The sequence below is a fragment of the Dreissena polymorpha genome, chromosome 15 (assembly GCF_020536995.1).
Source record: "Dreissena polymorpha isolate Duluth1 chromosome 15, UMN_Dpol_1.0, whole genome shotgun sequence".
Classification (NCBI taxonomy): domain Eukaryota; kingdom Metazoa; phylum Mollusca; class Bivalvia; order Myida; family Dreissenidae; genus Dreissena; species Dreissena polymorpha.
This window is the reverse complement of record NC_068369.1, coordinates 34,287,133-34,311,358: the sequence shown is the minus strand read 5'-3', so window position 1 is coordinate 34,311,358 and position 24,226 is coordinate 34,287,133. Positions and strand designations below refer to the sequence as shown.

The 24,226-nt window shown below is 34.3% G+C and overlaps 1 protein-coding gene and 2 long non-coding RNA genes across 6 annotated transcripts; 2 read left to right on the top strand and 1 right to left on the bottom strand.

The window, feature by feature from the left end:
- Positions 1-725: 725 nt before the first annotated feature.
- Positions 726-5,218, bottom strand: LOC127861204 (uncharacterized). 2 transcript variants are annotated; one of them, XR_008040110.1, is made up of 3 exons: positions 5,122-5,218; positions 3,300-3,417; positions 726-2,879 (listed from the first exon to the last, which is right to left on the bottom strand). It is a non-coding gene; the product is annotated as an uncharacterized LOC127861204 (long non-coding RNA). The 2 variants fall into 2 exon arrangements; XR_008040109.1 differs by lacking the exon at positions 5,122-5,218 and adding an exon at positions 4,895-5,012.
- Positions 5,219-5,220: 2 nt separating this feature from the next.
- Positions 5,221-10,961, top strand: LOC127861209 (uncharacterized). Its single transcript, XR_008040120.1, has 4 exons — positions 5,221-5,346; positions 5,925-6,036; positions 8,685-8,765; positions 10,310-10,961. It is a non-coding gene; the product is annotated as an uncharacterized LOC127861209 (long non-coding RNA).
- A 5,144-nt stretch (positions 10,962-16,105) lies between these two features.
- On the top strand, positions 16,106-23,771 carry LOC127861186 (uncharacterized). Of its 3 annotated transcripts, XM_052399589.1 has the most exons (10): positions 16,112-16,376; positions 17,677-17,862; positions 19,080-19,198; positions 19,583-19,697; positions 19,992-20,126; positions 20,262-20,456; positions 20,642-20,740; positions 21,798-21,956; positions 22,219-22,309; positions 23,123-23,771. In XM_052399589.1, the coding sequence occupies exons 1-10, from the start codon at positions 16,322-16,324 to the stop codon at positions 23,391-23,393; spliced, it is 1,425 nt and encodes a 474-aa protein (XP_052255549.1). In that variant the 5' UTR covers positions 16,112-16,321; the 3' UTR covers positions 23,394-23,771. The 3 variants fall into 3 exon arrangements, with proteins under 3 accessions (XP_052255551.1, XP_052255550.1, XP_052255549.1); XM_052399591.1 differs by lacking the exon at positions 19,992-20,126 and having other exon boundaries at positions 16,106-16,376; XM_052399590.1 differs by lacking the exon at positions 20,642-20,740 and having other exon boundaries at positions 16,106-16,376.
- Positions 23,772-24,226: the final 455 nt, after the last annotated feature.

Below are 24,226 nucleotides of genomic sequence, written 5' to 3'. Positions count from 1 at the left end.
ATAGTGTCACCCCTATTGAAAGGGCCAGCCAATTCGGCTTATGAGACACCCTTGCGTGTATACCATGTACCTCCCAACTACTATCACAATGCCAGGCGCCAGGCGGATAGAAGTCGGTAACCATTCATGTTTAACGCTCACGGCTCACGAGCCGGCCATATCGTGAGTGCTAGTATAAGTGCTAATATAAGGCCTATTTTGTGAAAACTTTCAAAATCTTCTCGTCCCTAACCATTGGGCCTAGGTCTATCAAATTTGGTATGTAGAGACATGTAATAGTCCTCTACCAAATTTCTTCAAATTATGCCCCTGGGGTCAAATTTGACGCTGCCCCGGGGGTCACAAAATTTAACATATGCTTATATAAGGCCTATTTTGTGAAAATTTTCAAAATCTTCTCGTCCTATAGGCCTATATTTAAGCATTTGCACATGCAGAGAATATTTGAATAGCCTTTTTTCAGCAGTGGAGCGATACAGGGCCATCATGGCCCTCTTGTTGTATAGTATCAGGTACTTCATTACAAATGTGTTTCTTTTGCCGTTGATAACTGAATTTGTCATCCGTCCGCAATAATAATAGCGCCTTCAAGCGTTCCATTAATAAACTGTGAAGAAAATGGAAATCTGGCTGGCTACACTTGGCGACAATATGGTTATAGATCTTTCACGGTGAACGGCAAACGAATAAAAAAGCGATTTTTTTAAATATCCAACAAAGGCGTCGATGATACCAGATTTATAAAACACGTTTTCAGGTTCACAAATACTGACTATAATCAAAAGACGGTAATTATGTATTACGGCCAGAGCGACGCTTATTTGGGACTATCGCACGGAAACCGGAAACGAAATGATCGCGAATAAGACAATTAAATGATTTTCACTTTTTCCATTCACCTATATTTATACTCGAACTGTTATTGTTATTGTTGATGTTTGCTTACAGTTTATACTTAACGATTGTTAGTAGCATATATTACAATATATGTTTGTACTGACCGTATATTTTAATAAGACATAAACTGTTGCTTGTTGTTTTTACAGCTTATTATTAAGTTATCTTTATTGTCGATAATGAGCCTTTGCACACACTTTTTCGAGCCAATGTTTGAAACTTAAACGGAAAAAAAACGATCGCTTACATCTAATATTACTTTGATTGTTCGTGTGTTCTGCTGTTAAATGACAAATGGTCGATAAAGTGAAGTAAGATCAACAAATAATACCCACTGTAAGAACGTGACCGTCGCGTTTAAACGTGAACTCAACGAACGTTTCTATTGTGGTTCGCGAACGTTATCTACATCGTATGCGTTAAAACAATTTATATCAATAACTGCATTAACCAAAATTAAAGTAATATTTTCATAAAATTATAATAGTTGATGACTTATTATGCATTTTTCAAAGAACAGAATTTAAAACAAAGTACATGCATTTTTCAAAGAACAGAATTTAAAACAAAGTACATTAAAAAAAATCTTCGTTTATATGTTGCTTTGAACCCAAACAAGAATCATTTGTGGCTCGGCACGAGATAAGGACACCACCATCTTGTCAAGAGATGACTTCTTCATTATAAAAGTGCAAAATCTGACAAATTAAAATCAGAAATTTTAGCTCTGACTTCTCAATATGGACGAATTTGTGACACTTTTTATGTTTACTATTTAACACCGATTTTGATTAAAATCAAAACAAGTATCATGTGTGGCTTGGAACGAGATCAGTACATCACCATCTTGTCAAGAGATGACTTCTTCATTATACAAGTGTAAAATCTGACACATTATAATCTGAAATTTGCGCTCTGAATTCCCAGGTGGGGACGAAGTTGCGACACTTGTCATGTTTAGTCTTGGACACCGTTTTCGCAAATTTTGTCAATAAAAGCCAAACGATTTTATGATATGCAGTGCATGTAATGACCAACCTTATGACTGTAAGCCTCGCCACAAATGCCGTTGTAAATGGTTAAACTGCTTAACACGTACATTGGGCCGCAAAATGTAACAGGCAAAAAAAACATAATGATATCATGGATGAAATGAAAAGACAAATCCAGCGTATTTCATAAAAAAATAAGATGATTGAAAGGCCATTACATAACATAACAAGGTATGTGTTTGTAAAACACAATACACAATGTCCCCTTTTGAGCGATTTTGACCCATAGATTTGACCTTTGACCTTGAAGGATGACCTTGACCTTTCACCACTCAAAATGTGCAGCTCCATGAGGTACACATGCATGCCAAATATCAAGTTGCTATCTTCAATATTGCAAAAGTTATGATTTTGACCCATATATTTTACCTTTGACCTTAATGTTTTTGTAAAAAAAAGTGTGACATGTGCATAATACACCCCATTTAAAATCAATGGATGCAATGTAAAAAAGTACATTATTCACAGGGAGCTAGAGACAGACAGATTTGGAAACTAAAACAAGCAAATTCATTGACAATGTGTAAACAGTGCTGAGTGAGCATAGAATTTCTTGTATTCAAATGCTGGTGCAGAAACAACATAACATGTCTACATTATATTCCCTTAAAATACTTTATCATGCTTAAAATTCATAATTATGGATGAAAGGCTGATTAAAAAACAGACACAAGATATACATTTATGCCATTATAACCACATATTCACCCTTACAAATAAAACTGTATTTTTAAATTCTTTGATGAAAACTGACCTCTTAAGTCTTCAATTAAATACTTGATATGTTAAAAAGGTCCATCACAAGACAATTACTGGGCAATACATGTATATAGTCCGTGTTACCACCCACACACAGCTCAAACTGACGGTTAGATGTAAACATGGTAAGGTAAGGTTGCACCAGGATCTGCCAGGTTCATTTGTGAAGATCTGCAATGAAAATATATAACAATGACTGATAATTTATGACTGCAACGTTCCACAAACACATCAATAATACATCAATACAGTGGTAACCACACTTTATTTTTCCCTGCATTGTTGTTTTTCTTATTGAACTTAATATTTGTAAAAATAACACAACACATTATTAATCAAATGATACACTGTTATCAACATGAAAATAAGATTTTTGTTTTGTACATAATTTATTTCTGTTCCCTCCAGATATGCATAGTGAAAAGAGCTAAGGCATTTTTGTTTAATAAATTTTGTTAGTTTTTATCTAAACATCCGCATACCATGGATAAGATAATCAATAAATCATATGTTGTTTTTACTAATGGAAAAAATAGAATAAATACTAAACACAAATGAGGTAAACAATACATGGTGTGAGTCATACCATACCTGCTAATTACAGTATAAGCACATCTTTTGGTACTATGTCATTATTCCCAATCAGTATGTTATGATGTGGATCAGCTTTGGACGCATGCCCCTACATGTATATCATTGGATTTCTTCACTGAAACAACAAGATACAGGCCTTAACAAAATTTTTGCAAAATATATATGTGTGGTTTTAATTATATTTAAACATAATATATTACAAATAAAAAAAATGCCCGCACAAGTATTGAATCTGGTAACAATCTTACCAATATTCCAAAACATATGAGCAGACAACCTTTAAATTGTCTAAAACTGGAAACTATAGTCTCTAAAGTGACTTCCAAATTTGTGTTGTTCTACATTTTTTATTTCTATATTTGTTTTAACAAATCATTATCTTTGCGCATCACTGTTTTAATTTCAACTTGATCATGAACACTTAACTGACATTGATAACGCATTCATTAATCCTTTCAGTGCGGGAACCGAATTTTGAAGGCCTTTGCAAACAGTTTGGATCCAGATGAGACGCCACAGAACGTGGCGTCTCATCTGGATCCAAACTGTTTGCTATTCTGATAGTATTTTTTTTTTAATCGAAGAAATGCTAATTGTAGAAATTCAGCAGACGACATTTTAGCAGACGACAAATTTCCCAGCATGTAAAGGGTTAATTCTGGTGTTACAAATAGAATTGTGATTGCTTACAGTCCATTACAGGATTGCACACAGATTTTTAACACAAATTTTATAATACATGTACAGTCAAGTTACCATTACCGGATCAGTAGCGTAATAAAGTTGTTCTGGTGAAAAGCAATAAATGTTTTGAGACTTCTTTTACATCAGTTTGATTAAATATTACCTTTGCTCACTGATTCAGCATATAGTCTTATTTTTAAACGCAGGCAAAATTTATTTGTGATACCTTTTTTTCGCTGCAGAATTCATGCATTAACAGATCAGTTGTAGCCATAACGGATCACGTGATCGAAACCACTCAGGGGGCTTCTACCACGCTATTTGAACTGTCGAAACATGACCTGTGTTGTTTACAATGCCCAAATTACATTGCCAGTTGTAAATTATATTCATTTGTTTTTGTTATAATTGTTTTCTATATGTGATTGAAAATGCTGTGTTCAAAATATCATCCAAAACTGACAATTATTTATCGGGAAGCGCATTCTTGAACATGAAAGTGATCCTCTATGGGTAATGATCCGGTAATGGTAACTTGACTGTATCTACTACAACCCAATTCCATATTCATTTGACTGTCTTTCAGCTATCAATTGATCAATCATCTTAAAAATCAATAAAGTGAAAGTTGAAAACTTTGAGAAGCATATAAGCACTAAAATTTATCAAAGATGTGTTACTACAGTTGATGTCATTTTAAAATCGTATAATAAGAAATGATTTGACAGATAAATTGTGAAGCGTTTTAGATTTTGACAACTGTGTAACAGACAGAAATCGTCATTATGAGAGCCAATACGTCTCATAAACACGTTATGATTGATGAAATATATTCTTTTTACAGGAAATGTTTTATCCACATACTACTTCTTGAAGCAAACAAACTGAAAATCTATGAACAAATATACCTTGGCAAAATCCAGAAAGTTTATCCGAAAATTAACAATGTTGATCTGCCATTCCATGCCCTACTGTTTTGATTGTTATATTAACTTAGGTTAATCTACACCATAAAATATCAAAATAAAAAAGGTCAACATCAATATTTAAGTATCCATCGTGTATTTTTAACATCAAAAATTAAAATTAAAATAACTAAACCATAATAAACACCATAATAACGGACAGCGATTACCGTCTGCAATTTCCTTCTTTGTTCATATCGTATGCAGTTTTCAACGTTATCTATATTGTATGCAAATTCCGTAAGCGTTTTAGTGAGACCCAGTATAACGTTTCAAGATGGCGGAGCGAATTTCATGGTTATTGTTTCTACTCGATGGATTCGCAGATAATTCGGAAATAGATCAGATTGGGATCAATAACTTTATTGCATACGATCATTTACATGTATTACCAGGTTTTTATTTGTACTTTTTAATATTGTGTAAAACTATCCGATAATATGCATAATGTTGACAATTGTTAATTAAATGAGCCGCGTTCTGAGAAAACTGGGCTTAATGCATGTGCGTAAAGTATCATCGCAGATTAGCCTGTGCAGTCCGCACATGCTAATCAGGGATTACACTTTCCGCTTTTATGGTATTTTTAATTTCAAGGAAGTCCCTCCTTACCGAAAATCAAGTTTATGTGGAAAGTGTCGTCCCTGATTAGCCTGTGCGAACTGCACAGGCTAATCTGGGATGACACTTTACGCTGATGCACTAAGCCCAGTTTTCTCCGAATGCGACTGAAATAATAACTTATTGTAATGTAATGTACTTGTGTCTTGTATTCGTTCAGTTGAACGTCAATATATTAATACATTTATTTTTGTTTTCAACCTATTAATTAAAATAAGGAATTAAGGTATTGTTTTTAATCCGTTTTTAGTTTCGTTATAGCTGACCTAGATTAAAACATTTCGTCATAAATTAATAAATAAAATTATTAATAAATTTATGTTTTAATATAATTTATATATAAATTTTGTAGGTGTGTGTTGCCAGTAATGGTTGAAGATATGCCAAACAAATTGTGCCTCTCTATACAGACAGATTTCAGGTCTCAATTTCAACTTCAAAGGTCAACACATCACTGATATCAGGTTTGTCAGCTATTGGTTTGTATTATTCTTATCCACATTGCAGCAAGAATAACTGGATAACTTAACTTTTCAATAGCTATTACTTATAATTTTAATTAATCATGTTTCTAAATCATCCACTAAATGCGGCTAATTCTCCACTTGAAAGTGTTGTATGTTGGAAGTTTTTTGTGACAAAAACTTGGAGTAGATCTATTTTACTCCCAAACTTCCTTTAAGAAAGTGCAGCTGCTGTAGTGATGGAAAATCTACTTCTTTAAAATATTAATAAGTGAATAGACCCTTTTCACAATAAGCAAATAGCGTGTAGTCAAATGATTTGCAGAATTCGAGAATGAGGCTTAATGTGTAGAGATTTCTAATAGTGCGTCGCAATATCGCTCTGCTTTTGATCATTCAGCGATTTAATGATATTGCCAACACAAGTTGACTTCGTCAGAATCAGCCGTTGATTACTTAATATATACTTTCCATTTTAAGTGCCAATATATGAAATACATTTTCTTGATTAAAGTACTTGTTTGTATTCAATTTTTTTGCACAAATTCTGACACTCCAAGTATGGCTTTCAATACTAAGTGTGTGTAAATTGACAGTCTAACACTTATTGGATTATCTGACACTCTTTGTTTGCGCATTATTTGGGCGATCAATCAATTATTTTGTTTATTGATAGATCTTGCGTTTAAATGCCCCTGTATTCACCACAAACCCATAACCTCGTTATGATCAGATACTGTGCAGACAAATACTAAATAACAACGTGATGTCATAATCCACAGGTTGCAGATATCTGGTCATTTAACACAATTAATGACACCTCCATGGGACCATGCCTTCTCGTGGTTGTAGCATTGCGTAGCTGTTTCTTGGAATAATTTAACGCCAAATTCTCAATTGTTGCTTTTATTGAACATAAAAGATATTGTCAACATTGAAAGTCATCTGTCCAAACAGATTGTCAGAAACTAAATACTTTATAGATATTAGCCAGTTTTATCATAATTATAAAGTGCTTTATACCTATATATTTTAAATATAATATAAACATTAGTGTCATTTTCTTCTATTTTATAGGAATTTGTCTTATGCTTGATTCAACTCTTACATGTTCTATGATTTATGAAATAGTTCACACACTAATACATCCATACCTTTGAGAATTGTAGTCTTATAATACTTTGTATTGTATACTGCTAATTTATGACTTCGATTTGTGCAATAATCGATGTTTAGTCTTCAGACCACATTTACTCTGATGCTTATGGGTAACTCGTATTTTTATGCCCCCGGTAGGGTGGCATATAGCAGTTGAACTGTCAGTCAGTCAGTATGTCAGTCTGTCCGTCCGACCGAAAAAAAACTTTAACGTTGGCCATTACTTTTGCAATATTGAAGATAGCAACTTGATATTTGGCATGCATGTGTATCTCATAAAGTTGCACAATTTGAGTGGTGGAAGTTCAAGGTCAAGGTCATCCTTCAAGGTCAAAGGTCAAAAAAAAACAAAACTTTTTTTTAAGCAGCGCAGTAGGGGGGCATTGTGTTTCTGATGAACACATCTCGTGTTATTTATAAAGATTAAATATAATTTATTAATATACACTAATAGTATTAAATATTATGTCCTTGAATTATTATTTAGGTATTATAATTTTTATATAAGAATTACTTATTAATTTATTGACTTAACACAGCATGACATGTGATGGTTGTCTGTATGCATATGTTTGACTTAATTGTAACCAGTGTCAGTTCGCATTAAAATCTTGATATTCAACGCAATTTGCATAGCAAAAGAAAATGCAGTTACACGTTCAGCTTCGTTCTGCAATTCGACGCGTCATGTGATATGATTGATATCTTAAAATAGTATCGGTGTTCATATTGTGAAACTGGTCTATTATTCGATTATGATTAATTTGATGAATCAAGTTAATTTTTGTTAAATGTCTGTTTAAATATTAAGAAATTTATTTTATTACAATAAAGTAATATATAGGGAATTGAGTTACCTACACATTCTTTTAAAAGAAATTTGAGTTGTAAATGTATACTTCATTTATTATGCCCCCCTTCGAAGAAGAGGGGGTATATTGCTTTGCACATGTTGGTCTGTCTGTCTGTCGGTCGGTCCGTCCACCAGGTGGTTTACGGATGATAACGCTTGGGGCTGGGATCATGAAACTTCATAGGTACATTGATCATGACTCTCAAATGACCCCTATTGATTTTGAGGTCACTAGGTCAAAGGTCAAGGTCACAGTGATCCTAAATAGTAAAATGGTTTCCGGATGAGAACTCAAGAATGCTTAGGCCTAGGATCATGAAACTTCGTAGGTAGATTGATAATGGCTGGCAGATGACCCCTATTGATTTTCAGGTCACTAGGTCAAAGGTCAAGGTCACAGTGATCCGAAATAGTAAAATGGTTTCCCGATGAGAACTCAAGAACGCTTAGGCCTAGGATCATGAAACTTTGTAGGTAGATTGATAATGGCTGGCAGATGACCCCTATTGATTTTCAGGTCACTAGGTCAAAGGTCAAGGTCACAGTGACAAAAAACATATTCACACAATGGCTGTCACTACAACGGAGAACCCATATGGGGGGCATGCATGTTTTACAAACAGCCCTTGTTTTGTAGGAATTCTGTGAAACTGTGGCACCATGAATGGTACGTGAGCGCACAATGTCTGTTGGAAAAAGGATATTGGAATAAGCAAAGGTAAATTTTATGTGAAGGAGGCTTGACAATTGCAAATATGGTTAGTTTTTTTGTAAGGCTCGCAGAAAGTGGCCCGTGCCTTCATATGTAAATAAAAAGCCAAAGGAGTATTAATGAAAAATCGTGTAATCAAGTGTGCAATCTGTTACATTTTATTTATCAGCTCATCTATTTTTTTGAAAAAAAATTATGAGCTATTGTCATCACCTTGGCGTCGGCGTCCGGTTAAATTTTGTGTTTAGGTCCACTTTTCTCATAAAGTATCAAGTATAAAACTTAGTACATTTACTTACTACCATGAGGGGACTGGGCAGGCAAAGTTAGATAACTCTGGCGTGCATTTTGACATAATTATGTGCCCTTTTTATACTTAGAAAAGTGAAAATTTGGTTAAGTTTTGTGTTTAGGTCCATTTTAATCCTTTAGTATCATAGCTATTGCTTTCATACTTGCAACACTTACTATCATAAAGGGACTGTGCAGACAAAGTTATGTAACTCTGACTGGCATTTTGAAAGTATTATGTGCCCTTTTTATTATTAGAAAATTGACACTTTGGTTAAGTTTTGTGTTTTGGTCCACTTTACTCCTAAAGTATCATAGATATTGCTTTCATACTTGGAACACTCGCAAATTATCATAAGGGGACAGTACAGGACAAGTTGAATAACTCTGGTTGTCATTTTGACAGAATTATGGTCCTTTTCTTACTTAGTAACTTTGAATATATGGTTAAATTTTGTGTTTTGATCTACTTTACTTCTCAAGTATCAAGGCTATTGCTTTCAAACTTCAAATACTGTCATGCTATCATAAGTTACTGTAGCTGGCAAGTTGAATTTTACCTTGACCTTTGAATGACCATGACTCTCAAGGTGAAATTATTAAATTTTGCTAAAATTTCCATAACTTCTTTATAAGCGTTACAAAGCAACTCTTATCTGACATACCACAATAGACTCCACCCAAACCATCCCCCACGCCCTCCCCCCCAAAAGAAAAAAGTACTTTTTTTTCATTTTGAAAGATCATCTAATAAATGACCAAACCTTCACACTATACCCCACGCCCATTTTATTTAAACATGGCTAAAAAACACAAATATTTATTGTTATCATTTTTTCATTTTTGAAAGATAGTGTTATAAATGACCACACCACCACACTATACACCCTTCTCCACCCCACCTCTCCCTCCTTTGTGATTGAAGTATTGAGATAGGTCCCTTCAACTTAAAAAAAATAGATGAGAGGTCTGAACCCGCAGGGCGGTGCTCTTGTTAACAATCAAATGAGACATAACTTAGAAGCTTCACTTCATTTACTTTGTCAGGCTGGCGTAGTGGATATGGTGTTCACCTAGTGATGGGAACATTTTGGGTTCAACCCTGTTTATTAGTGGTCTCTTTATCTTCATATATACAAAGTACTGATTATTCCCAGAAAACGGACTCTAGAATTTCTTAATAAGCCTAAAGCTTTAAATGCAATCAAGCATAATTAATATGGCTTAACTCTAGCATGAATTATACTTTTGTATTTCAGGGACTCAACATTACACAGTTATTTCAACATGTAGAGTCTTGTCAGCAATGATGGAGCAGTACATCAGATTTCCAGAATCTCGTCATGAGCTGAAGATCATTGCCTATGGATTTCATGAATGATGTAGAATGATTGGACTGTTGATGGAACCCACAGTGCATGTCCTGCTTCAACATCTGAGCATAGGTCCTTGTTTATCAGCAGTTTAGTTCTTCAAGCAGTCTGTGACAGTAACTTGAAATGTTTGGACATATGACCTGGTTGGCCAAGTTCTGTGCATGATGCCCATTTAAATAGGAACGGCCCAGTGGCGCATTAAATGGACATTTTTTTAATGTTCTTGAGGATTCAGCTTACCGCCTGACAAGAAATCTTGCTTTTTGTTCCGTATCGAGGCCATGGACATTTGTATCATTTGCAAAAGATACTGCAATATTTGTGCCTTTGTTCATGCTTTATAGTTGATTAACAATTGGAAGCCATAACCTGTTTTATAGGATGGTGTTAGTGGGACAATGAATTTTGTAAAGATTTAAAGACTGGAAAAGATAATTAAAAGTCAAAAGAGTTCTGCTATTGTTAAGCATGCTTTATTGATTTGTAATGTTAGAAAGATAGCATTATTAACAGAATAAAATGTCCATACTTTGAATATTCTACTGTTTTCAGCAACATTTAATTTGATATAGTACACAATGCTGCATCATGTTATATCATGATCTGTTTTGTGAACAATGACCTTTCAATGTATATTTAATAATGTGTCAATGGGTGTTACACGCATAAGCCCTACCATTAGCCCAAAAAGGAATTGCTTAGGAGTTTTGCAACCTTCTAGAGAAAAATACTTCTCAGAAACAATTGCATTTTGGAAAGTCTATGGCTAGTGAAATTTGGATTCCTTTTGGATACCCAAGGTTACCAATTTATGTTTAATGAATTTGCAATAAAAAGCTTAATCAAAAACAAAATGAGACATTTAACCCTGTTCCACTCAAAAACGCACTAAGACACATTCGAGAATAAATTTAATTTAAGACCTTTCTTACTATATTAAAGTTTTAAAGGCTTTGTTTCCAACCCATGGATACTGATGAGCAGCAAACAGCATAAAACCTGAACAGATTGTGAGTTACTTGCAGGCTGTTCTGGTTTTATGATGTTTGCATTTAGAAAATTTAAAATTTCCTCAGAGCAGGAAAAGGTTAATAATAACACAACAGCAATTATACTTAAGTTATTTTAAGACTTCATACTTATGCAAGTAATTTGCAACTGTCTAACCAAAATCGGAGATGGTGGATGGCAAAATTAATGGCTGTGCACCTTGAATTATCTATTCATACTCAAACAATATAATGTTGATCTACAGTATCTTGTACAGCATGCATCTAATACTACAGCCAAATTTGCTTACAAATAATATTACAAGAAACACAAGTCATTAAAGACTTAACTTTATTGCATCAACCATTTAGCAGGAATAAAATATAAAGAGAAAAATTATGGCAATTTTTTCATCTGAACATACAAGTCTTGATATACAATCCCATTGCATATAAAAACGACAGTTTACTATTTCTCCGTTCTATATGTCAGCATTAAGACAAGATGGTATTCACTGTGCAATAAAACACAAGCAATCATATTACAATTGCTTTTAATTATATGAACTGTACCTTCACTAACATTCAAGAATTTTAATATAAATACATGATGAAAGATGAGCTTTTTATGTCCCCCACTATAGTAGTGAGGGACATATTGTTTTTGCCCTGTCTGTTGGTCTGTTGGTTGGTTGGTTGGTTTGCGCCAACTTTAACATTTGCAATAACTTTTGCAATATTGAAGATAGCAACTTGATATTTGGCATGCATATGTATCTCATGGAGCTGCACATTTTGAGTGGTGAAAGGTCAAGGTCATCCTTGAAGGTCAAATATATGGGTCAAAATCGCTCATTTAATGTACACTTTTGCAGTATTTCAATATTCAAGATAGCAACTTGATATTTGGCATGCATGTGTATCTCATAGAGCTGCACATTTTGAGTGGTGAAAGGTCAAGGTCATCCTTCAAGGTCAGATGTCAAATATATGTGGCCAAAATCGCTCATTTTATGAGTACTTTTTCAATATTGAAGATAGCAACTTGATATTTGGCATGCATGTGTATCTGATGGAGCTGCACATTTTGAGTGGTGAAAGGTCAAGGTCATCCTTCAAGGTCAGAGGTCAAATATATGTGGCCCAAATTGCTAATTTTATGAATACTTTTGCAATATTGAAGATAGCAACTTGATATTTGGCATGCATGTGTATCTCATGAAGCTGCACATTTTTAGTGGTGAAAGGTCAAGGTCAAGGTCATCCTTCAAGGTCAAATATATGGGTCAAAATTGCTCATGTAATGTCACTTCTGCAATATTGAAGCTAGCAATTTTATATTTGAAATGCATGTGTATCTCATGGAGCTGCACATTTTGAGTGGTGAAGGGTCAAGGTTAAGGTCATTCTACAAGGTCAAACGTCATATAGGGGGACATTGTGTTTCACAAACACATCTTGTTCTTGTCTTAAAATAACTTGATACTTTGCAATGACCAAACAATACAACTCAACATACAAATTATCCAACAAAATATATTTTAATGACACAATATTTTTATTCAACAATAGGAATAGCTTAAGGTTGTAACATATTACACTAAAGTCACAGTGTCAATCTAAGCAAAGAGTAGAATCATAAAGAGATGTCCACAACGGATGATGTGCAAGCTGGCTCTGACTCAGATTTCCACATCAGTTGATGTGCAAGCTGGTTATTACAAGGATGTGAACATCCGATGACGTGCAAGCTCTAAGACAGATATCCACAACAGAGATTGTCCTTGCTGGCTCTGACTAATGTCTACAAGTAAATAACATGCAAGCTATCTCTGACTGATGTCCTAAACATATGACGTGCAAGCTGGCTCTAACACAGATGTCCACAACAGATTACGTGCAAGCTAGCACTTACACGGATGTCCACAACAGAGGATGTGCAAGCTGGCTCTAACACTGATGTCCAAAAGAGATGACGTGCAAGCTGGCTCTTACACGGATGTTCACAACAGATGACGTGCAAGCTAGCACTAACACCGATGTCCACAATAGAGGACGTGCAAGCTGGCTCTAACACGGATGTCCACAACAGATGACGTGCAAGCTGGCTCTGACTCGGTTGTCCACAACAGATGTCAGATGGGCAAGCTGGTTCTGCCCCAGATATGTACACAGAAGATGATGTTCAAGTTGGGAACACTGCTACAGCTATAAAATACAAAAACCATGTTTCATACTATCATATTATTTTACTACATGTATTTCTTCTACAATACAGGACATTATACTTATTATTTGCATTCTGCTATTAATATCTGAAGGTTTACCAGATGCTTTGTGTGAAGATAGTTCATAACAGAAATTAGCCGAAAAACACTTTTTAGACATAATGTGCATTCTGCTTTAAGAAATATAGCTCAGAATTCACTGGTTGAATCAAAATTTTTGGACTAAATTGGCGTGGCATGCAGACAAAATGTTAAGTTTTGAAACTGTGTCGTATCTGGTGTAAATCTTGAGTTATTTAATTTGGTCAGTATATCAGATGTGTACACCTGTTATATGTTAACTGTAAGAGTTTAGAATGTCTTGACAGTCATTGTGTTTGTAATACATTGTGTTATCTTTCAGATTTGTGTGACAGTTAAATATAATAATCAATAATCTTGTTCTGCATGCCGGTCAAATTGTTCCGTGGTAAACACCTACCCATTGTGGTCAACTCGTACCTGTTTTTTAGTCAACTTGTACCTACCCAAACAATTTTTATTTTCCTCTTGATGTTTCAACTTAAATTATCTAAGCATTGCTCACGCAAGTTGTCTGCTGCAGATATGTATAAGCAGCGAAAGTGTTGATGAAAATTGACACTTGTGGTTGATGTCTTTCAAGAATTTTACGATTGTGACAAAATAAGACAAATGAAACAAGTTGAATAGTTTGAATGAAGAACGAGTTGACAACAAGACCACCGCATAACGGATGCCACGCTCTGCTACAGGTGCTTGTCAGATTATTTTTTTAGAGGTCACAATGACCTTGACCTAGTGACCCCAAAATGGGTGTGGCGTGTAGAACAAATCAACATGCATCTACATATGAAGTTTCAAAGTTGTAGGTGGAAGCACTTTATTTTAGAGCCAATGTTAAAGTTTTATAGTAGGGGTCACAGTGACCTTGACCTTTGACCTAATGACCCAAAAATGGGTGTGGCGTGTAGAACTCATCAAGGTGTATCTACATATGAAGTTTCAAAGTTGTAGGTGGAAGCACTTTGATTTTAGAGCCTATGTTAAAGTTTTATATTAGAGGTCACAGTGACTTTGACCTAGTGATCCAAAAAAGGGTGTGGCGTGTAGAACTCATCAAGGTGCATCTACATATGAAATTTCAAAGTTGTAGGTGGAGCACTTTGATTTTAGAGCCAATGCTAAGGTTTTAGCACGACGCCTACGGCGGACGACGAGCTGGCTATGACAATACCTCGGGTTTTCTCCGAAAACGCCGAGCTAAAAATGGGTACGAGTTGACCAAGGTACGAGTTGCCTTTGGGATGAATTGCCTGTAAAGCCTTGTTCTTTTTCTTTTTAATTGAAGATGTATACGCCGCTGGACTAGAGCATACGACTGCCATAACAATAACTTGGCTCTCTACTAACTGAGCTTAAGGGAAGATGTTTCTTACACACAAACACTATATTTCATTATTTGCCGACATATGATTATGACGTGTTTTTGCGGGTGTTTATGTTTAATCAGAGACGTTTGCATATAGACAAACCGTGAAAACAACACTCGATACTCTTGAGCTGTTTTAATTGCATTAAAATTCATGTATGTTAAATACTAACCTCATTGCTAATGTCATCAAAATTGATCACTCTTTCGCCCTTAAAATTTTTTGTGTTAATGTGAAACAACCGTCATCATGATGACTGCATGAATGCTGGATAAGACGCGAGTTTTGATAGGTTCTTTCTAGGTGTCGGAACCAATCAAATTTTATCGCGTAACCACATAGCAACCCGAATTTCGTGCAGTAATTCAATGCTATTGAAAATCGCGCGGAGTAATGAATCTTCCGCGCGATTTTTCATTAGCAACCCGCAATTTACATAGCAACCCGAGATTTGTACAGTAATTCAATGCTTAATTTTCGCGGAAGATATTTGTGTTCCGCGCTTTGTGGATAAGGTCCGCGCGATTTTATACACTACTATTTGTACAGAGTAGATAATATTTAGGTTCCGCGCGATTATTTGAGCCCGCATTCTCTCCAGGGTTGAAAGATAATTGTTCCGACGGAAAATATATGAAAGTTTCGCGCCTTTTAGATTTCGATTTGTATGTAGTATTTTATGGCTATGCTGGCCTTGGTTTTTTGCGGAAAGTGAAAGTTCCGCGAAAAATGAAAATCCCGATATTTACTATATAAGTATATGTATTTTAGCGGGGGTCCCCTTTGGCTTTCCATACAATGGTTATATTTTAAACAATGTCTTAAAACATCCAATACTTTCAACACTGGGGGGAAAATGACCTTAAAATCTCTTTAACATCACTTCACTACATATTAGTATGTTGTAAAGTTGTTGTTGTAGTTAAAAAACGCTTATTACTTTATTTAACCGTAGACTTACGATAAAACATAACTATTCAACACTCATTTAAGTTTCCACATGAATTCAGGAGTGTTATTTATGGCTTCGTCTAATTGACACACAGTTGCAACCGTCAATGTTAACCCGTAGTTATCAGTTTTAACAAGATTATATTACCGACGAAAAATGCATGGTAACAAAGCCATGTAAATCACGATGTTGAAAGTGAAAGATAACAACTGCGTTGTTGAACCAAATTGAGTTCCTCATTCAGTCACATTGAATATCAAAGAACGATGTGAATAATGTGGTTTTACAAAAGTACGTTTGTTTTGATACTGGCTGGTGTTACAATAAACGGTAAATAAACGTAGTTTTCTATTTATATCTATGTACAGGTAAGTATATATTGTATTATCGTTATTACACAGGTTTTACAATTCTATGGATATTCCAAATATTTAAATGACAACACTGGATCTCGACAACCAATTTATTCAAAGTATTAAAAAAAAGTTTTGAACAAGATCAACACTTTTATTAATTTAGACCTTTTGTCAGTAAATGTTTCACATATCGAATACAAACATGGATACACATACCTCTTCATTAATTTGAACGTTTCATTGTTAGATGTATCTTTGATTTATTTAGTATCTGGTTATTTTTGTTATCAATGTATTCTGACGTACATGAATGCCTTTTTTTAATTTAAACATGCGACGGCGAAAGAGTTGACACTATTGAATCAAACGGAAGTAAACAAATGGAGAATGTTGTCATTCTTTCGTGAATTATCTCACCACTTGCATCATCGGCGCATGATCCGTATTAGTGCACACGTTTTCGTGATTATGTTTGAAATTTTAATAACTGGAAAGTATGCCTGTATATATAAGTGTTGTCAAGGAAGGGTGTTACCTGTATATATATAAGTGTTGTCAAGGAAGGGTGTAACCTGTATATATATAAGTGTTGTCAAGGAAGGGTGTTAACTGTATATATATAAGTGTTGTCAAGGAAGGGCGTTACATATGGATAAGCGATAGCATTTACAATTTAAGTGAGAATTTAATATCATGACGTTTTGGTTAATGTGTTCAATGTTCGAAACTAGGTTCCTTGTTAAATGTTGTCAAATTCATGACAGTGACATTAAATCACTATTAAAAGTTTAGTTGTCTGTAAGCATTATATCAGACGTTCAAATACCAGTCTACGTTCTATTTAAAGAAATACATTATTTGCCTTCCTTTTTATTACGATGCATCTTCCCATTTCAAAACTAAAATTATTATAAGTAAAATAAGTGCAAAATAAGTGCTCGTAGTTTTTATGGTTAAGTATGTGTATACGGTAACGGATGATAGCTGTGATACATTTAAGGTTTATCAACATTTACAAAACAGCGTAAAACCCGTTCGCTGTCACAATTAAGTTTGCATTACTACCGCGAACAGCTCGTTTATTTTTTATACAAAACTAAAAACGTTTCTTCACACATCGTGTTTTTATAACACGCGGCAATGAACGAGTGTCCGATTTTTTAGTGTTAATGACATAAGAGCATGCTTGAAATCGGTACGAAATTTGGAGTAATACTTGTGATCAAACATATATCAATATCACACTTTTTATTAACTAAGCATAATTCTTTCAGTGTCAGCAGACTACTTTTTAAGCAATGGTTCTACCGATTGGGGATTGGCTAACTGCAGTCTTGCAGAACCAAAACTTAGTTATATCGATGATTCTTTTCAAATCAATGAAACTCTTGGTGTTCATAACAACGTTTCTGAGGTCTGGATTGGCTTTCAACAAGCAAAGATCCCGTTTCTATTCATTGGTTAGTATATATTATGTATCACGTTTTACTATCCACACATATTTAAAAATATTTTAATTGCTTGTGAAAATATTATACTTCTCGGCCGGGGCATGTTTGGTGCATATAAAGTGTTAGGACAGACATATAGACCAACCGACTGGAACAATACAACGTCATCAAGTAGCGAGACAAAATATACTTGGGTTTGCATTATCGTGAGTTCATATATACTGATTAACCCGTATTCATGCAATATACACAAGTGAAAATCCAGCTGCTCCAGCAGTATTGCATTCTTATTATATACAGATTCGTGGTCCTTTATTTATGGCGAGCGACCAATTGCCAAAACATTACGGCACAGTGCGACACAACATACACACGTAGTATAATACAGATGGGGTCACCGCCTTGGAACGGCCAATGCAAAGCACTGAGGGTTCAAACCGGTTTTAGAGGGCTTAACCTCACACTTGGCCCAGCAATATTCATGATACATATTAAAATGACAACATCAAATTCGTACATTAGACCCCCATTATGACATTCGTGTAAGAGGATGACACATGGGGTTTGCGCGTAGCACATCTTTACAGAGTGACAAATGTGTTTTCTTATTAAATAATTATAAAGCGAACACGAGCAAAGATGCACCGTTTTCCTTATGTAACGTTGATCTAAGATGATCTGACCTACTAAATCTTCACTCGATACAAGCCACATGCCTCTAAATATTTAAGCAAAAAAAGGACAACAAAGACTGAGCTTAAGAGTTAACAGAATGGAGACGGAAGCAGAAAAGATACAGTTTTATATTTAGATCGCGACATTTTTATTTAAGGAATTTGACCTTGCGCGCTTGTCTCTTCGGATTTATGCGTAGTACAAGTCAAATCGATATAGAATCGGGACTCTATGGATGGGTATAGAGCTAAAACTAACCAAAACAGCTAGTTAGACGGAAGACAGACGGACGGTCAAGCACAAGCCCATAGTACAAACTGATTTCACCGGAATGGGACCATCCATACCAAAAAACTGTTATGACTATTCGGAAGTATTAATTGTTATATAAACATAAAATAAAAACTGAGCACACGGTGTTTTTGCGCTGTTAATTAAAAAGAAAGTCTGAAAGAAACATTTTAACATAACAAGATAAACGTGAAATGCTAATTATACTAATTAAATAACTGTGACAGCAGTTAATGTTCGTATTGTTTGATATTACGCAGGTTGTGGAGAACTGAATACCAATTTTACATACAACGTAACTACAATAGGGTTTTGCTACAACCTCTGTGGTGGTTTCTTCGGAATAAAGGCACTAGACGACGTTGTTCTTTCTAAATCGGTGAGTGCATTTTCTCATTTTCTGCACTTTTAACCAATATTTATCAATACATATTGTTAAGTGTTTACCAGTATCCGATATCGTCGTTACTTTGGCGGTGGAGGAGGACCATTGGCTATAAAAATTGCCAATGAAACTATCATATGTTTGAACGTACAATTTCTTCTCATGACTGATTCAAATGAAACTCTGCTTACGAATATGTTATTTAATTGATAATAAATGATGTTACTGACGGTACAACATTTTCAATTTTATAAAATGTGGACGAATTTTACAAAACGAACAAACGTGGTCTGTTACTTATACTAATTTTACTAAACCATACGTATTTTTGCAAAGACATTGCTATTTAATGAATGGTGCTTTTCTTGTCTGATTCAGACTCTAGAATGTAAATGCCCAAACGGGTCTTCGGCTACAAATTCACAAAATTGCATACCTTCAGCAAATAACATGTGCGGGAAAAAATGTTATTCTATTTATGGTCAGTTTAACTGTAAGTATTAATTATAATACTGCTTAAAGTGATGAAAAATATATGTCCTGTTGACACAATTGTTTTTCTCTGTTATTTTAATGTCAAAACCATGTTAATAATTTTTTGTTATAACACTGTCTGTTTTTACGTTGAGTATAAGAGTAGTAACACTTGCGCAATTTATGACACTGTATGGCTTTATTATTATATATTCTACCCCTAAATAAATATATTATACTTCAATTCAATCTATATTAACACATTCTATAATTATATGAATGTTTTTGTAAAGCAATATGGGCCATTTTTCAGTAAATGAATCATATGTCACAAATCCGAAAAATGCAACAGAAGATTGTCTTACATACTACTATCCTTATTTCCGATGGGAACCGTGCAAAATGGCAGAATATAAAAAAGTAATGTGTAGCAATTACATATACGAAGGTATGTTTAATAATAGTAAGCAAACGTCCTAAAGGATAATCTCGTAAACGCTGTGGCATTATATTTGTATTGCGACAATCGGTTTAATTAGAATCCAACAAGAATGTTGCAATGCACTTTTTTGTCGCACAACAGACGTGAAATCAACGGCCTTAATTGTATCCAAAATGGCGACATCATGGGTTGAAGGCATGGCATTATGCATAAAAGAAGGCCTCTATCCAGCATCCCCACGCAGTATCATGAATAGCGGTTTTAATTCGACACACTTACAGTATTACTGGACAGGAGTTATCAGAGCAAACACGTTGCTCCCGAAATATCCCATCGGTAAGCGGTGTTATAAATATGAGGTCAATACATTGATAACTCAATATGCAGATAAATTATTACAATTCAAAAATACACATCGTTTTTAACGTATTATTCGTCGAGTAGTTTTAATTATCGTATGTTTTAGGCAAGTCTCAATAAAGCCGAAGTCATTGTATATTTTCTGACCGCCATTATTTTAGGAGATCTCACGCTGTATCAAGATGTACGCTATGCGTTCCTGACAACAAATAACATGACTATGCAGTTCGCAACACAAGGAAGCAAACGTGCTCTTTGTGGTAAACCGTTTGAATAATTATTTCACACACATATTATTTTATACTTCTCGGATCTTGTATAGATGCATTATATGACACATGGAATACATATCGTGGATCACCGGATCTTAACTTAAATATGATCATAATTTCGAGAGTATTCTGATAAATTTGGTAGAATTAAGATGTGATTTAAGGGCATAATATGTTGAGGCCTGGATATTTGCTCGTTTTATGTTACACTATTCTTTTACTTTAATCACAGTAACACTTGTGTTACTTGCTTCAATAAAACTTGAATGTACGAAGCATCAATAATCTTGAAAAAGTATACTTGTACAGTAATGTGTTACTCGTGCATCTAACACACATTACATCAAATAGACATACAGTGATACCTCATCTGCACTAGCGGGATACAAAAAACTAATGATGCAATGCAATTCTTTATTTATTGCAAGAAACCAATTGCCAAACAATCAGACTCAGAAAAAGGCATGAACAAAACTGTGATCACCGCCTCAAAAATTAATACACAATCACTTGGGGTTTAAACCAGATTTAAGGAGCTCCGAACTTTACACTAAACATTTACATGTGTATTAAAAAGGTTGTTTATCTATCTTTAGATACATGAATTGGTATTGTTTAAGAGTTTCAAATAACTTATATTGTTTCATTAATGTAATAAAATAAAATTATTAAAGCCAGTGACAATAAAAAAAGTTACAATTCAAGAAATCCGAGATTCATAATCTTAGATCAAAGTAATCAGAAATATACTTATGAGATGACATACACGTGTCAATACTAGTGAAGTATTCAGTTGTGATAATGCAATCCCGCACTCGGTTTGAAACTTCATAACTATAAACGAAATGCACTTTAAAACTACATCATTAACATACCACAAAATCAAATCTAATCCGTTCTGTAGGTTCTAAGATTGTGTTTGTGATACTTTAAGTGTAAAGTTTAGTTAAATGAAGAACAATACTGCCGGATTCGTACATAATATATATCTTATGCAGGTTAATGCAATTTTATATCAGTGACATTACTATTTAATTATAAATAGAAACAGAAACCAGCTCAATATCACCTTCGACGTTCTCCGTTCAACCTGCCAATACATCAACACAATTTTCATCGACTACTGGTCTCACAACAGTTCCGACATGTGAAACTAAACAAGATACGCAGGATCAGGTACACCAATCCAAAACATCAAACAGAGGTATGCAACTGGTGGTTAATTTACATTTGTTACATCAATAATCTTATATAATTAGTAGCTTTTTTCAATTTATTTTTAAATTAAACATTGTAGAAGGAATGCTTAATGAACCATATAAATTTCACATTTAAAACGCAATTGTCATCGAACACGATCTTGCTTAAACACCAATGTCAAATGTGTATTATATAGAATAAAAGCATCCATATATGTACATGTCTTAAGAACCTTATTTTTCTTTAATATGTTTTATGTTTTGAAGACTTTCTGGCTATAGGAGTGGGCATTGGAATTCCAATCGGAATCATTTTAGCAGTTGGAGGTGTAGTTGCCATGGGTTGTCTCAGAAAAAGGTATGAACGTGTGTACATGTTACGTCTGTAGAGCGTTTTGTTAGCGAATATAAATGATATTGAATTATCAATCCTGGCATTGTTTTAAAAAACTGTTATAAGCATTGAAAATTATGTGTACATGACAAAGAAAATTGATTTTTAATGATATTGATGTATGTTTTGAAGTCGCTGAAATCGTTAGAGAAAGGTTAACATCGATGTCCAAGGAACTCGAAAACCGTTGTCATTTTGTAATTCGTTATCATGGGGCTTGATTCTATGTTTAAAGTTTCATTTCCCTTAATATTAGTTTGACTTGTGCATCCATGTTTAATTAATGTATCCATATGCAATATTGAGACAACATTTTTTACTATGCCAAACACATGGTATCAATCGTTTTGTCATACACAATTTTTAAACATTTTTGGTGCCATAAGTATACGAATAAATACTAAATCAGATAATGTCGTATTAGAATTATTTAAATAATTATGTTAATAAGATGTTAACAAGGTCATCGCGCACGTCCAGCTAGTCTAGATTGTAACACCGGCACATATTTGTCTTCTAACAACTGGACATTTAATTAAGGGCACATTTTTGGCAACAGTACATTTCCCTTTTCTTGTCAATTTAAATATCAAATGACATCACCTGATGACTTGTAAATATTGACGACATCTCTTGTCGAATTTGGATCAATGTCTGCTTGCTGGTTGGATCAGTGTTAGTCTGATTTTCAAGTTAGTCCCAATGGGAACAGGTCATTGGTCGTACATAGTCCAAATGGGAACATGCCATTGGTCGTACATATTTTATATTTTTCAGAGGAGTTTTATCATGTGGGAAGATCAAATTGACAGATGGCCAATCAAACGAAAGACAAGAAATGAATTATGAAGACATGGTTGAAAGAAATGAAAGAAATGAGAGTTACTGCGTGCTTGACGGAAATGTTGATTCTGAGGAACGAACTGTTAGCTATGTTAATCAACAAAACGATTTGAACGGCACATACAATAGTTCAAGTTATTACAAGAGTTACTACGTGCTTGGCAGAATTGTTGATTCTGATGAAGGAACGGTGGGCATAATTTAATCCACAGAACGATTTGAACGGCACAGACAATACTAAAAGTTATTAAAATACGAGTTCTTTTTTAACATACCATGAACTTTGGTTATTACTTCAATAATATAACAAAAACATAGATTTAATGTTAGAGATTACATAATTGAAAACAATTAATACAAGTATACATGTTATGAATTAATTGAAACGAACCACAGTAACATGCTGCTTTGTAACATAATTAATCGCATTGTGTTTCTATTCGCGGTGTTAATATGTTTATTTCAAAGGACTTTGTTCTAGTTTGGAAACAAAAGGCCTTAAAGTGTTCCCATACTGATATTTTTTAGGTATTCCAGTTGTCAATATTTCGTAGCTTATCTGTTAAATAAAAAAACAACTGTGGCGATAAGTTTTGTTTATTAGGTTTGATTCGCATTCAACAATGGCGTAAGTAAATGTGACTTTAATCAAAACTATTCTCTTGTACTTCTATTTTATACGAAATAATAAGAAATAATATGTTTCTGTCGTGGTTTGTTGTCAAATGGCCTGCGGTGGGGATAGTAGATGCGTATGGATTAGATCACGAGTGCGAAGCACAAGTGATTTGATAACACGCATCTATACTCCTTACTGTTGGTTGTTCGGCGGCGGACCAGCATAGAAAAAATATTATTTCGATTCTGTTTATTTTGGTTCAAGCTTTTGGACGTGAACTTTATTTTTCAATACTCCGCCCTTCCTAGTATACAGTTCACTATTTAGTGACGTAATTGATATGAAGTCGTTTTCATTCATAAATATGTTGCAAACAACAATCGTAAAAACTTAATGACGTCACGTTTATTGACGCTACT

What these genes read in the sequence shown, in the direction of transcription:
- LOC127861186 (XM_052399589.1), top strand. Translation starts at nt 16,322, where the DNA reads ATGTGGTTTTACAAAAGTACGTTTGTTTTGATACTGGCTGGTGTTACA. An exon ending in TATTTATGGTCAGTTTAACT is followed by an intron (nt 19,698 to 19,991) that starts GTAAGTATTAAT and finishes GCCATTTTTCAG; the next exon opens with TAAATGAATCATATGTCACA. An exon ending in ATGGGTTGTCTCAGAAAAAG is followed by an intron (nt 22,310 to 23,122) that starts GTATGAACGTGT and finishes TATATTTTTCAG; the next exon opens with AGGAGTTTTATCATGTGGGA.